The 14,711-nt window shown below is 51.2% G+C and overlaps 1 protein-coding gene across 1 annotated transcript in view; it reads right to left on the bottom strand.

Annotated features, from left to right (window-relative positions):
• The window catches only part of SCARA5 (scavenger receptor class A member 5), a 99,328-nt gene that overhangs the window by 25,898 nt on the left and 58,719 nt on the right, over window positions 1-14,711 (bottom strand). Inside the window, exons 5-7 of the mRNA XM_028520623.2 lie at window positions 5,817-5,897; window positions 3,540-3,638; window positions 1,524-1,580 (exon numbers count right to left, since the gene is read on the bottom strand). Of these exons, the coding sequence (XP_028376424.1) occupies window positions 1,524-1,580; window positions 3,540-3,638; window positions 5,817-5,897 (237 nt within the window). The remainder of the gene's footprint in view (window positions 1-1,523; window positions 1,581-3,539; window positions 3,639-5,816; window positions 5,898-14,711) is intronic.

Here is a 14,711-nt window from a genome sequence, read left to right as displayed (position 1 = left end):
AGACAAAGTACAGTGCCCAGCCCAATTCATAAATGCGACTCAGATATGTCACAGATGTCCTAGATCATATCCAGACCCCTTTCCTTTGCCATCAAAACTTTCCTTTTGGCTCCCGCAGGGTCCAGCAGATCTCATCTAGCCAGGACACTCCTAATTCAGCCTTTGGCTGCCCTTGAAAGCGACTCTAGATAATGCTAGAATGACTGCGAAGCACACGTATCGCTTTGTGGATTTTGCATCTGAGATGAGGTGGGTGTGTGGAGTCCAGCGTGAGTGTGGGCCTACCCGGTCTATGGGTGTGTCCATCACTTCAGCGACGAAGTGCTGGCACAAACATTTCTCCTGTTTGATCTTCACCACTGCCCTGGGGAAGGGGAAGGCTGAGGAAGCAGGAGGCAGGCAGAATTTTCAGGACACCTTGGGAGAGGGCACTATTGAGGAGCAAGGTTTTCTTCTGGTCTCACATGACTGGGATGAAAGTGTCATCCTAGCCCTCAGGGAAATCCTCAATCTGGGTCCAGAGTGTGAATCTGCAGAGCTCTGTGTCCCCGAGTGTCTCACCTGGAGGCAGCCCTGCCTCCCTCGAGAGCCAAGGCAGGGTCACAGACACCCTGAAGGGGTCCCTCTGCTTCTGCCTCACACAGGGTGGCAGCATTTCAGAACCCAACAGATACTAGACGTTGGTATTTTTTAGCAACTTGGCGAGGAGACACTATTCATTGAGACTTGGCTAGGAGGCTCATTCTCCTCTGGCAGTCTCTCCAAGGTTCTACATGTAGCCCTTTGGGGGTGGGGTGGGAATAAACCCTAGAAAGGAGTGTCAACTAGATAAGCTGGCTCGCTTTGTAAACATTTTAGGGAGGACCCTTGTCAGAAAGACGCCCTTCCCTAGACCTGGTGGTCTGCCCGATACTGAGCTCCCTCGCATCTCTGCTCAGTTAGCAGCAAAGGGGGAAAACAAAAGGGATTCTGCTTTGCCTCCTTGCCTTTCCTCATGTAAATACCCAGGGAAGTCGTGCATTTTTAACAAGGTCAGTAACTGAGTTTTAGCAAGCAATTTCAGTGATTTTAGGAAGTATGTCTGAATCGGTGTATTACATAGAATAATAATAATAGTGAACCCTTCCTGAGTCCTAACCACATGTCCCCGCACTGTAATGAAGACTTTATGTGGACTAACTCCTTTAATGCCACCGTGATCCTGTGAGGTTAGGGCTCTTTTATCCTCATTCTATAGATGAGAAAAACTGAGGCACAGAGATTACCCAGCGAGCAGTGAGGAGCCCAGGCAGCCTGCCTCCAGATCCTTCTATGCACCTCTGGGCTTGAACCACACCAGGATGTCTGACCTGCGCCCCTGGAGTACCCCTCTCTCGCCGGAGCCCTGAAGCAGGAGTGGGGCTCCTTTGACACTGAGGCCTTGGATCATGGATCCAGCCTCTGGACCCCCAAATTTGTGGGGCCTTCTGGGTGACAGCTACTCTTGTGCAGTGACCCCAGTGACCCCAACAAAATTTCCTTACTAGTATCTCCTGCTCTGTCTCCTTTCTCTCCTTTTTCTCCTTTGGGGCCTCGGTCACCTGAAACAGAGGAGAAAAACTGGCATTAGAAATGTGAACGAAGCCCTGGCTGGCGTAGCTCAGTGGATTGAGTGCGGGCTGGGAACCAAAGTGTCGCAGGTTCGATTCCCAGCCAGGGTACATGCCTGGGTTGCAGGCCATAACCCCCAGCAACCACACATTGATGTTTCTCTCTCTCTCTCTCTCTCCCTCCCTTCCCTCTCTAAAAATAAATAAATAAAATCTTTTAAAAAATTTAAAAAAAAGAAATGTGAATGAACCCTAATGGTAAATAAAGCATTATCTGCAGGAGACTTATTAACCCGAGACCAGGGAGGACCTCCAGCCGGAGCCAGCAGCCCTGCAGGGCACAGTGTCCAGCAAAGAGCTGCCTGTTCTGGCTACTCCGCCCTGGGGAGGAGGAGGCACCTGGCTGAGAAGTTTCATTTCCTCCTTATTAAAGCCTGAAGGGGTATGTGGTGTTCAGCAGAAGGAAGACAAAGCAAAGATATTCCTATTAAATAGTCAAGGTTTTAGAAGTTCACATCCAAGTTTGCTCTAATGAGCACAGGAAGAGGAAAGGAGGGACAGTCTTCAGTTACATAGAGAGAGCGAGCCTAGGTTCTGTGTCAGGCGATGTACCAGTTGGGGGGCGCGGCTATAAAACATGAGGGAGAATCCCCAGGGAATTATAGAACTTCCTTCCCAAAATATGGGTGAAAGAGCAGAGCTCTTTTCCCAGCTAGCATCTCACTCTATAAAGAAGTAGGAGGTCCTGGCACCACCAAGCAGGCATTAAAATGACCAGGCAATTCTATTATTCTATTCCAAGTAGCTTCAGAAAGCTATCTACAGACCAAAAGTCCGTGGCATGGTGTCTTGTGAAAAAAAAAAGCAAACCAGCAAGTTCTAAGGGAGGGTACTAAGTGTGATCCAAGTTCTGAAAAAAAAAAAAAAAAAAAAAAAAAAAACAACGGCAACCGTATATGTAAATACGAATGTGGTTAGAAAAAGGTCTGGCAGGATGTGCTCCAAACTGTTTATAGTAGTCACTCTAAAGAGTAAGAGCTTCAGGGACCAAAGGGGAGGGGACTGACTTTTGACTTTATACTCTACGTTTCTGTACTGCTCTTTTTTTTCAACAAGCATGCTTGCTTTTATACTCTGTTTCAAAGTCAATTTTTTAAAATGTGGATCATGAAAGGGAGGGAAGCCTCAGCCTGTTTAACCACCAACCAGAAAGTGGAATAAAAGTTCCTTAGTGATGCAAGATTAAGAGACCACCCTAGACATGGGGTGGGAATGATTAATGGCTCATTTTTCTTAGATTTCATCTTAGGAAGTGAAGAGGCTGAGCCTGGGGAAAAAGCATCATATTTCATCATCTTCTTCTGCAAGGATGATAGGAGGTCTGGGCACTCTTGAAATAAACGTGGAAAGTGGGCTCCTCTAAAAATGAACCAGGTGACTATCCATAGGAAGAGAAAAAAATGAGAAGAAACACTGTGGGTCATGTAACCTGAGAACTGGTTAAAGTCTGGCGAATGGGGGGAAGACAGAGACTGCGCAGACTGTGAGGAACGTGGCAGCACCGCAGCACAGGTGGCAGTACTGCAGCCTCTGTCCCTCCTGCGGCCCCGCTCTCCCGGCCTGGCTTCCCCTGAGCTGCCACCCTTAGTAATACTGGTTCCCCCATGCATTTCACCAGCACTTCAGGGTTTACAAAGTGTTTTCACATACATATTCAATACATCTGATTTAATTCTTACGGCAGTTCTGTGCAATATGGCTTCATGAGGATTTCTAGTTTGGGGATGAAGAAACTGATGTGGAATGAAGAGATTAAGTGACTTGCTCGATGTCACTCAGCTAGCTGGTCAGTGGCAGAGCCAGAATTCAGAGCTGGCCCACCCACCCCAATGCCCAGGCTAGTGCCCAGAGGCTAGCAGGGAGCCAGGGTGCTCTGAGGTCCATTATTACCTTTGAACCCGCGCATGCCCATTGCTCCTGTGGCGCCTGGCCTCCCATCATCACCCTTGGGGCCGGGCTGTCCTGGGGTTCCTTTCTCCCCTGGTTGACCTGGGGAGACAAGAGACAAGTTGGGGTCCTTAGAAGTCATTGTTTGGCCCAGCAGTTGCCTTCAACCGTTAATCCTCCCGTTGCCTCTGCTTCCTGATTCCTTTCAGGGAATTTAAAGATGCTGCAAAGGCAGTGTCCCAAGGTCAGTGCAAACCTGCCTCATCAACACCTTTTATCCCATTGGGCTGGACACTGCCTCCCACCCCCGCCTGGAAAACTCCAGTTCTACTGTGAGTGACAGTGGTGGTGGCAGCCCCATTTGGGAGATGTCCCTTTTCCTCTAGCTGTGCTGGAGATTTAGATTTGGCAAGATTTTTTTTTTTAAATGTGCCAGGCACTGTTCTGGATGCTTTGTGTAAAGAATTTTATTTAACCCTCATAATAAACTAAGGTAAGTCTCACTTTACCTGTGTTACCAGAGAGACTGAGTAACCTGCCCACAGTCACACGGCAGAGTGCTGGAGGCAGGCTCTGAGCCCCGGCCTTTCCGAACGAAAAGCTCAGGGTTGGTTGGCTTCATTTCGCACTGATGAACAGGGTTTACTGGTACATAGGGTGGGAAGAAGATGAAACAGCTCCCCATCACAGTTAAGAAAAAACCCGAAAGGTCCCTGCCTTGTGGCAAACACAGGGAAGTACAGAGGTGGGGGTCGCAGGCTGAGAGGAGGGGCCTGCTACCAGAGCAGGCCCTGGGGCTCCTGACCAGGGGGCCCCACAGCCCCGCCCCCTGCATGTCAACAGCAAGAGCCAGAATCAACAAACACTGTCACCCAGTGGCAGCCCTGGGCCCCCAGGGGCCTGACCGAAGTCCACAGACATCTCTGCAAAGCAGAGTGACCTTAATTAGCTGATTAATTCTTTGCTGCTTTGAATGTTAGTTGGTTTCTTTGGGCTTTTTCTCTGACGTGGAGAAACCTGTCTCCCACTTATTATTCCTCCAGAGCTGATGTCAGACGGCTGGGAGAGGACAGGTGGCCCCAAGAGGGTGGCAGGACCTCAGTGAAGGGATTTTTTTGTTTTCCCCTTCCTAACACAACGTTCCTAGAGTCCAGTGGCTCTGACACCACAGAACTGTGAATCGAGGACAGGATGTGCCCGGTGCTCCCCATTCTACAATTTACTAAAGCAGGAAAAGGGGTTCCACAGCACTGGGAGTCCCTGGGCACCCCCAGCTTGGGGAGCTTCCCTGGGAGGGGGAGGCAGGGAGTGAGGCCAGGCCATGGGCTCTCCCTCCACCAGCCTCTGCCTCTGCTCCTGGCAACCTCCTTAGAGATTTAGAAAGAAGATGGTTTGGAGGTATGATTCCTGATATAAATAAGAAGACACATTTTTCCCGATAAACTTCTCCTTTTCTTACATAACTCAGAAGACTTTTTACACTCTCCTAGAAAAATGTTGCACCCAGCAGAGGCTCCTGCATGGACAGACTGGGGTGCAAAGTTCGATCAAGTAACAGAACAGGAGCTTCTGAGCCAACGAGACTAAGAAGAACACACAGCACGTCCTTGGATAGCGTTGTCCCATTCAACGTCGTCCTGTTATAACATTGATGGGTGCTGCAGGAACTTCATTTGTTTGTATCAATTAGCCTATGGTAAGTTGGTTTTGTTACATGTTGTTTCACTTAAAATCACAGAACCTGTCCATGACGACACGTGAGGACGTACTGTATCTTTTCAGAAGGCCAGAGAGTCCCCTCCCTACCAGCCACCGGATCTTCAGGGCTGTCGCCAGCGTGTGTAGCCGGACAGAGGCAGGAGAGGGGCAGGTGTTTATTGGCCTGCGCAGGTTTGGCAGGAGGTGGGGGCGTCCGGTGCCTGGCGATTCATTGAGGCATAAGTGGAGGGTTGCCTGGATTGCAGAACACCTGCAATTCTTTCTGAAGGCCCTGGGCACATGGACCCTAATTCCTGCCTGGGGTGGAAGGTGGCTTTAGGGAGCTGCGACTCTCCCATGTACCCTTGTCCTTCAAATCATGGTACTTGCTATGAAAAAGTATTTGCTCCATCCTAGTGTTACACCAATGACGTCAGTCTCTTCACAGAACAGGGCATTTGATGGGGCACTGTCCCAGGGAGCCCCATGACCAATACCAACAAGGAAGCACAGGGTTGGGCATGCGTTGGGAGCCCCCCCTTCCTGGCCTGCCCAGGTCCCCGCCGGGGTCTTCCCCATTACCTCGAAGTCCAGGTAATCCAGGGAGTCCAGGCTCGCCTTCCTTCCCTTCATCACCCTGATCCCCTTTGGGGCCCGGCGGTCCTGAAAGGGTTACAAACAGCACCAAGGTTAGAGGGTGGCTTTCTGGAACAGGCCACATGCAGAGGAAACAAAACTCCCTCCTAAAGAGAGGGAGGGTCAGCATGGTGCTTTAGGAGCACCCAGGGTACCACCTTGCCCAGTCTTGTGGGTGTGGGTGGGGAAACCAGGGAAAGCTCCCTGGAAGAAGTAATATCCAAAGCGAAACTTCAAGGTGGAACAGATAGTGACTAAGTAAAGGGAGGAGAGACAATGTGTGATGAACCGAATGCCTGTGGCCCCTAGAGGCATACGCTGAAGCCCTGACCCTCGGCGTGCCGGAATTAGGAGATGGTGCCTTTGACGAGAGATTCAGGTTAGACGATGTCATGCGGGTAGAGCCCTCATGATGGGATTAGTGCCCTCGAAAGAAGAGACACCAGGTAGTTCTCTTGGCTCCCCTCTTCCCTCTCGCTGGTGAGCGTGCTTTCTCTGGCATATAGCAGGAAGGCGTCCCTCTGCAGGCCAGGAAGAGGGCTTTCATCAGAACCATCCTTGCCAACACCCTGATCTCAGATGTCTAGCCTCCAGAACTGTGAGAAAGCAAATGTCTGCTGTTTAAGGCTGCAGTACATTGTTACAGCTGCCCGAATGGACCAAGTCAGAGTGCAAGGCAGTAGCCCCAGGAGGAGGGAACAATTCCTATGAGAGCTTAAAGATACGTGAGCCATGATGGGATTAGAAGCTGGAGAGGGGCACATGATGGATTAAGAAGGGTGAGAAAGTAGAGGGCCCTGGGGTCCTGGCCTAAGTGCTGGCCTTGACCCTGGCGGCACCAGACCCAACCAGAGGAACCTGAGAGAAGAGTGTGACCAGATCTGCGCACAAGGTGTTGGCAATGGCTCAGAGCAGGAGGGAAAGCAGAGATGGGGAGGACAAAGAGGAGGCTATGCCACAGGTGCGGGTGGTGGAGCCCTGAATCAGGGGCGTGGCAGTCAGGAGGGCCCTGAGCGGCTGGTTGAAGGAGAGGAGACCGAGTAGGTGAAGGCAGGGGAGGCGGCCAGGATCGCGTTCAGATTTCTGGCAGAAGCACCTGGGTGGAAGAAGGGGGTTCTGACTGTTCCTGAGCGGGGCTTCCTTCCAGGGCAACACTCCAGCGTGGCAGGGATTCTAGTGTGTGTGATTGGATTCGGTTCCCACCAGAAAGCTGGGTATTGAAGTGACTTGTCTGAGGCCACACAACCAGCTGGTGAGTGAAGGAGCCACGGTTTTAACTCGGGGCTGTCTGGCCCCCATCCACTCGGCCTCACTCACCGTGCCAGACATCTCCCCATTCCCAGACCACAGCCGAGCCTTCCCCCCACGGCAGCCTGCTGTTCCCAGGCTGGCAAGCCCGGGAGCCCTCCTGTGCCTGTGCTGTCACTACCTGCCTCTCCAACCCCAGGGGCTGCTCCTCACCACCTTCTTGGCCAGGCCTTCTCTGATCCACCATTCCTGCTGAATGCCTGCAGGAGGCACGGCCTGTGTGAGTGCATGGATTTGGTGCCATTCGCATTTACCTCACACCGCCTTGTCCTATAGTCATGGGGGTGTGTGTTCTTTTTCCTAGCAAATGGTCGGCTCCCCGGGACAGGATTGCATCCTTGCCTTCCCTGCTCCAGCTACAAAGATCCAGGCTCTAAGTTCCCCACACCTGCTGCTTTGTGAGAAAATCGGAGAACCAATGAGAACGCCGACCATATTGCACTGGGTTGAAGAGTATCCCCTCAAAATTCACATCCACCCAGAACCTCAGAATGCGACCTTATTTGGAAATAGGGTCTTTGTGGGTGGGATTAGTTAATATAAGGTCATATTGGAGTAGGGCGGGCCCTAACTCCAGTATGGGACTGGTGTCCTTCTCAGAAGAGAAAGCACAGACAGGCGCATGGGGAGAATGCCACGGGATGATGGAGGCAGATGTTGCAGTGGTGTTTCTCCAAGCCAAGGAATGCCAAGGATTCAGGCAACATCAGAAGTTAGGAAGAGGCCAAGAAGGATCCTTGAGGTTTCAGAGGGAATGTGGCCCTGGGTACCCCTTGATTTTAAACCTCCAGCCTCCAGAACTGTGAGAGAATCAAATTTCTGTTGTTTCAAACTACCGAGTTTGTAGTACTTCGTTAGGGCAGCCCTAGGAAACCAAAACATGCATACTCGCAGCAGAGCAGTGATGTCTTGCACAATAAATATTTGATAAATGAATGAGTATATGAGGTCAGAGGGTGTTAATACACACAAAACAACCAGAAGGCCAAGATCAAGATGTACTGATAACATTCCAGAAGTTGGCACTATTTTTAGACCCTAACAAAAGTAGACAGCTGTTTAATAATTCAATGGCACATACACAGAGAAAAAGTAATCAACAATTTAAAAATGCATGAGTTACACAAATCATTTAAGGTGGACTGGGTTTGGAGACATCTTCCTCCTTTCTATGAAGAAAAGCAAAGTCAGACAGGCCACATTGATCCCAGTTTTCAGGTGACAGAGTTGAGACACAGAACCTGTTTAGAACACAGCCAAGATTATAGAGCAAAGGAAAGACATAGTGAAGAATCAGATCAGCTTCCCAGCTCCCCTTCCAGCCATCTCTGTCCAGGGAGAGGCTGAAAGAGGGCACTGAGAGAGGTCCCGGGGTCTCTGCTCTCCATGAGCTGCCACAGGGACGGACTTGCCTTCCCCTGCCCCTGTTCCACCCCTCCCGCTTCACTCTCCTCTGCCCACTCCACCCCTCCCAGTGCAGAACTCACAGCTCCAGGAATTGAGCACATCAAGGATATAATGGACCAGACGCTCCAATTTGTTCTTTCTGCTCTGATATGTGTGACTCGATGAATGGCCCTTCTCTAGAGTAATTCTCACAAAGGGAGGATGCTGCCCAGAGGAATGACCCTGATGGTGGGGCACCAGGGTAGCAGAGGTCACTTAGAAGGTAGTGGTTGGTTATGGATTCAGAGCATCTTGGGTTCCAGGTCTTGGTTCTCCAAAATCTAAGTAAAAATTCTTTTCTCGGGCATGTGTAGTGAGGAGTAAGTGGATTAAAGGACATAATAGATGTAAAGGGGCTTGGTAACCTTTGAGTAGCAAGGCCATCTTTACCAACCCATGCCCCACCTTCATAACGCCTCATCAGAATGATTCTAAGACGACAGTGTGTGAGGATTCTAACCTGCACCTGAAATTGCCCTGCCACGCTTGGCTGGGTCATCCAGAGAGAAGTCTGAAAAACATCCCCCACGTGGACATAGTTTTTAAGACACAAACAGTGGTTCCTGAGGGCCTTCCTGTACTAGAGATTAATTGAGAAGAAGTCAGGGTGGACAGTAAAGATTTTCAGACTCTAGTGACCTCCTTAGATAGTACTGGCCCAGCAGACTCAAAGGAGACTAAAATGTGGCCAGTCCCAGTCTTGTGGGATCAGGCTGCTTAGTGCTCTGAGGAGCAAGCATTTCTGCAGCCATTGCTGCCCATGCGTAATGCAGTCCTGGGCTCTGACATTTTGTCATTTTATCAGGAATCTAGGCTAAACATCTTGAGCTATTTTGTCTCTCCTCCCTTTGCTCTGCCTCCCCAGACTGTCACTCTTCCAGGCTTGTATTGGGGACACGCCCATGTCCTGTCTCTATTTCCTTCCTCACCGGCACCAAGCTCATCGGGGATCCTCATGGCCTTGCTCCTTGTCTCCAGTTTCTCCCTCCAACCCATCATGCTCATTCTGTCAATTAATTTCATCAGAAGCAAGTGAACTCAGTACCCATGGGGGCCCCTCACAGGGCGATGTGCCACGGCCCCCTCTGTGGGTGACCCCTGCAGGTCATCCCCAACTGGTCCATTCTTCGGCACTCTTAATATTTCTGGACACAAACTGTCTCCCACCTCAGCAAAAACATTCTCCTCAGTGTGTCCCCAAATCCTTTCCCTTTGAAGAGTCCTGTCCCCCTCAGCCCTCAAGCTCACCTTCATGCACACCCTTCTGATCTCTTAGGGCCCCAGAGCACGGCCCCCACATCTCAGAGCTGGAAAGGGCCTTGGACATTTCTGTGCACAAACTCCCCATGGGGGACACCCCTGAGCCCGGTCAGGTCACTCTGTGCCCACTTGCTGGGCATGGCCACTCACCTCAAGAGTGGTCCTCTCTGGTCCCCAAAGAGGACAGGCCTCTCTGAAGGTCTAGAGCTCCCTCTCTGTGGCCCTGTGCCTCACATAGCCCCTGGCACATGGTAGAGACTCAAAGAACAGCTTCTGGCCAGTCCTAGAAGCCGTTATGGCATCAGTGGCCCCAGTAGTACCCAGACAGGCTTTTTCACTTCTCAACTTTGCACACTGTCACTTTCTCATCTTTTCCACCACTTGAGAGGCCAGAGCATGGAGGTAGGCTCAGATAAGGAGGAGTAGGGTCTATCTCTCTTCAATCGTGAAAGTAGCCCCAGAGCCCCCTCCACAGGGCTTCTGGTCTGATAAGCCAGTTTCTCCTTCCTGCCGGCCTCCTAGAGGGGCATGGAGAGTAGGACCCTGGGGCCTGGGGCCCGCTCTCAGAGCCAGCCCACCAATCTGGTCTGCTTGCCCACGCTGCCCCCAGGGCTGCCCTGCCCTCGCCTGGCTGCCTGTGAGCCGCTCCAGCTAGAGTGTCTCCAGAACAAAACAAAGAATATGTGACCCAGCATGTGGGAGAAACACCAGGATTCTTCTGGGAACCAGCCCACAGGGAGGGAAAAGCAATCCGTTCTCCCTTCCCGGATCCTGGGAGTAGCCATGGGTGGGGGGCCTGTGTGTGCCGGAATCTTGACCACAACCTGCCAAGAACAAGTTCTCACGACAGCTGATAGAGCGGGGCTGATGCCAGCACAACAGTGACCAAAAGCATGACGTCAACGCCACCTCCAGAACCAGGCTAAATTGGGGGCAGCTGACAGGGGCGGGGCAGCTGACAGGGGTGGAGCTCCTGAGTCACTCACTCTACTTCCGCTTCCCTGATGTCACCGTCACCTGGGCACTGGGCTCTGAGTGCCATTACAGGGACACTTTCTCGAGCTCCCTCACTTCCCTCATGCACGCCTCTCTCCGCCACCCTGAGCAGGCAGACGGGGCAGGGACGGTCAGTCCCGCCTCACCAGTGAGGACACCTGGCCCCAGGAGCGCTGCGGGCCTGGTCCTGGCCTGGGGGGCCGGCTCTCCCCAGAGCCTCGAGGGAAACGGGGTGGTGGTGGGCGGGGCTGAGTGCAACTGCTCCTTCCCACAGCGTGCTCTCCGTTTCCTCCCCCGCTGAGTCAGGCGTGGAAGGGGAGAAGACAGAGCGCCTTACGACCCTCCCAGGGAGTCGCCAGCCCATGCTTCCCCGTCCTTGGTGGAGGGGAAGCACTGTCTCCATGCTGCTCGGATCGGAAACACGCAGCACCTCCAACCCGCCCCTGTCCACTGACGGCCCCGTCCCAACGCTCAAGCCTGGGATCCGAGGCTCCCCAACATTACATGCCATCCCTTTACAAACACTGGTTGAACCGGACCCTCTACCAGATGGTGTTTTGTTTTTTGTTTTTTTTCCTCAAAAAAGCGGCCCACAGGTAAATTTGTTTTGCCAGCTTGTTTTCGTAAACCAAGAGACTTTTTTTTCACTCCCAGCTGAGCCACTGACTCAGGACTTGGCTTGGGCAAGTCGTTTCCCCACTCTGAGCCTCGGGGTCCTCAAGCAGAGGAGTGGGCTGGGTGATTTCAGAGACCTATTATTACGCTCATATTCTGTGATTCTGTAACATGACCATCTAGCAAACAGCCATCTGACCGTGGGGGGAGTTCTGCCTCCAGGACTTTGCTCTCGCCTTCCCCCTCTCTCTGGTTATCGCCCCCTCCCCACCACACCCAGGGGCCTCCTCTCTCTGGTTGTTTAGGTTCTTTGCTGCTCTCAAAGCCACAGGCAGATTTCAACAGACCTGATTAGTGCTGAAAACCCAAAGCAGAAAGCAGCACTGCTGTGAATGTACACAAAAGACAAACTGGAGACGAGATTCAGGGAAAACTATAACAAAGGAAGAGAATGAAAACCTTTTGGGGTCAAGCTCAAGAATAACATAAATAAGCTCATATTGAAAAATATACATAGCTGGATATTTGTGGATTCTGAGCGAGGAAGGAGAAAATGTGTGTGTGTGCATGCATAAAGACTAAGAGTGGAGCTGAACAAAGGCGGGGCAGGAAGGCCGCTCGGACAGCAGTCTAGAAATGCAGGGAAACTCATCTGATAAAGCATCCCTTTTCAAAGGCCTGGGGAGACTTTCGTCTCATTCAAGCCGAATGACGATTACATTCAGACATGCCCAATGGAGTTCTCTACTCATACCAATTGGGCCCCTGACCACCACGAGAGAGGGACATGGGAAAGGGTGAGACCAGACGCAGTGGCGATCCTGAGAGCCAGAGGGGCCGAGTGGGGTCCCCTCTGAGGAGCCAGCGGCCCATCAGGAATGCAAAGTGTGGAGACTGGAAGGCAGGCCTGGGTAGGACTGAGATGAAACTTTTAGTTCAAGAGAACTGAGTGTGAGACTTAGTTTAAGAGCCAAAGAAAGACCACTTGGAGGATTCCAGTGGAAGAACCTTGGCAAATAAATGACCAGAGCTTGGAAATGAAAGAACCAGGATGTGAAATACTCAGAGAGCCCGGGAGGATCACCAGAAGGAAGCATGGTGATGCCTGTTGACTAGAAGAAGGAGAAAGGGACTAGAGCCTGAGGTGGGGGGGGACCACTCCTCAAGTAGAGGGATGCAGTCCAAGGGACCATGCCTCCTCTCTCCACCTGGAACATAGGGTGGTCAGTGACAAGAATATAGTTTCTGAGCCAAAATGACCCACTTTCTGACCTTCGCCACTTGCCAATTGCATAAGAAACCGTGGGAAAGTTATTTCATCTATAAAATGAGGACAATAATACCTTTTTGCAGAATAGGAGGATTAGGGGTCTTGAATATCTTCAAGAATTAATGAGAATTTAGAGAATTAATGCTGACAAAACATCTGGTTCATAGTAAGTCATGCATGATTTGGTGTGGCTGCTATTATGACTAAGCACCTGCTACGGGAAGGGGAGGTCAAGGAAAAGAGATGATGGGAAAAGCTAAGTTCCCAGTGGTGTGGATCTGAAAGGAGAAATTCTACCTCTAGCCCTCCTTTGATTTCTGACAGGTAAAACCCAAAATGACCCAGGACAAGAAAACCAGTCCTCTGATTGCCCAGGCTCAAGATGTAATGGCTGTTCCCCAAACATTACTGAGTCCCAGTCACATGTGCTGTGCTGTCAGGCACCGGAGGACGCAGGGACGAAGAGGCAAGGGTAGACTCTGGTGTAGCAGAACGAGCGCTGGGCACTGGGCTAAAAGTCCTGGCTTGGTCATCGAACTGTACACTTAAATGGGGGAATCTCACAGCATGTAAATTATGCCTTATTAAAGCTGTTGAAAACCAAAGTCCACGGTCGGATCATTACCAGCTGTGCAGCCCTGAGTAAATCAGCTATTTCCTCCCGGAGCCTCAGTTGTTTTTCTGCAGGAATCCTACCCCGCCCTCAATAAGGAAACCTGCCTTCCATCAGCCTCACAGCTAGTCATGGGGACCCACTTCAGAACAAAATAACATACCCCCAACACTCTGTAAATTGGGAAGTACTATGTGAACGGGAGGCTCCATCATTACTGCTTTCAGCTCTGGCAAGTGCAGGAGCTCAGAAGAGGGAGACTTGGGTGAGCTAGAGAGGCCAGCAGGGTTCTCAGAGGACAAGGGCTGGAGTGAGATCAGAAGGACTTGGATGTTGAGGAGGAAGAGGAAGAGGGAGGTACAGCTGGAGTAAAGCTATGGCCGTCAGCAAGGCGGGCTCTGCCCCTGGGCCAGTGACGAGACGTCTTCCACTGGCCTGGATGCCTCACACAGGACAGGGGATGCAAGCTGGCCGTCTCTGAACCATATGTGGCCCCCAGATGTGTTGCCTTTGGCTCACAGTATTAAACAATTAAAGATTTCTAGAACATTCCACATTTCTGGTTTCTCTTGAAAAATAGGAAGACCTTGTCAATGCCTGCCTGGCCGAGATGGGCTGGACCTGACATGTCCCCTACCACTCCCCCGACACTGAGGTCACTTCACTGACTGACAGAGCTGCACTGGCCTGACAGACAGGTCTGTTTGCAAGCGCTTCACTGGGGGAACAGCTGGAGGAGCAGGCAGGAAAGAGAGGCTGGGGGCATGTGTGTGTGCGATGGAAAGCTCATCAGTGCTGGGATCAGAGAAGCCTGGGTCCAAACCCTGGCACCCTCTCCTCCTAGCGGGCAACTGTGAGTAGCTTTCTGAATCCCCGGGCACGGGTTGTTTTAAAAAGACACCATAAGAGGATGCCTTTGGCACCGTGTTGGACACAGCTGGTGTTCAAAATGGTATTGTTATTGTCTACTCTGAAGCTAAGGAGTTTGTAATGAATTTGGCAGAACTTGGGGGGTCCATGGTGAGTTCTGAGTGGGGGGAGGGAGTGATGCAGGAAAAGTGCATTTTCTAAAAGCTTCCTCCGACAGTGATGGGCAGGGTGGACAGGAAAAGAAAGGAGTGGGAGAGAGGTGGGGAGGGACCAGTGACAGGGGAGTGGGAGACAGGGAGGCTGGTTCAAAAGGCTCTAATATTTGTAGGCCTTGAGCAAGGGTACAAATGGAGGCCTGTGCATTTTTTTGCTGTTATACATAAGAGTTATAAATGAAGCTGACAATCTGTTAAATTAAATATGTTCTTTTAACGTGATAAATACAGGGTAGGGCAAAAGTAGG

Source organism: Phyllostomus discolor, chromosome 8 (assembly GCF_004126475.2).
Source record: "Phyllostomus discolor isolate MPI-MPIP mPhyDis1 chromosome 8, mPhyDis1.pri.v3, whole genome shotgun sequence".
Taxonomy (NCBI): Eukaryota; Metazoa; Chordata; class Mammalia; order Chiroptera; family Phyllostomidae; genus Phyllostomus; species Phyllostomus discolor.
This window is presented reverse-complemented; position numbering and strand designations above follow the sequence as displayed.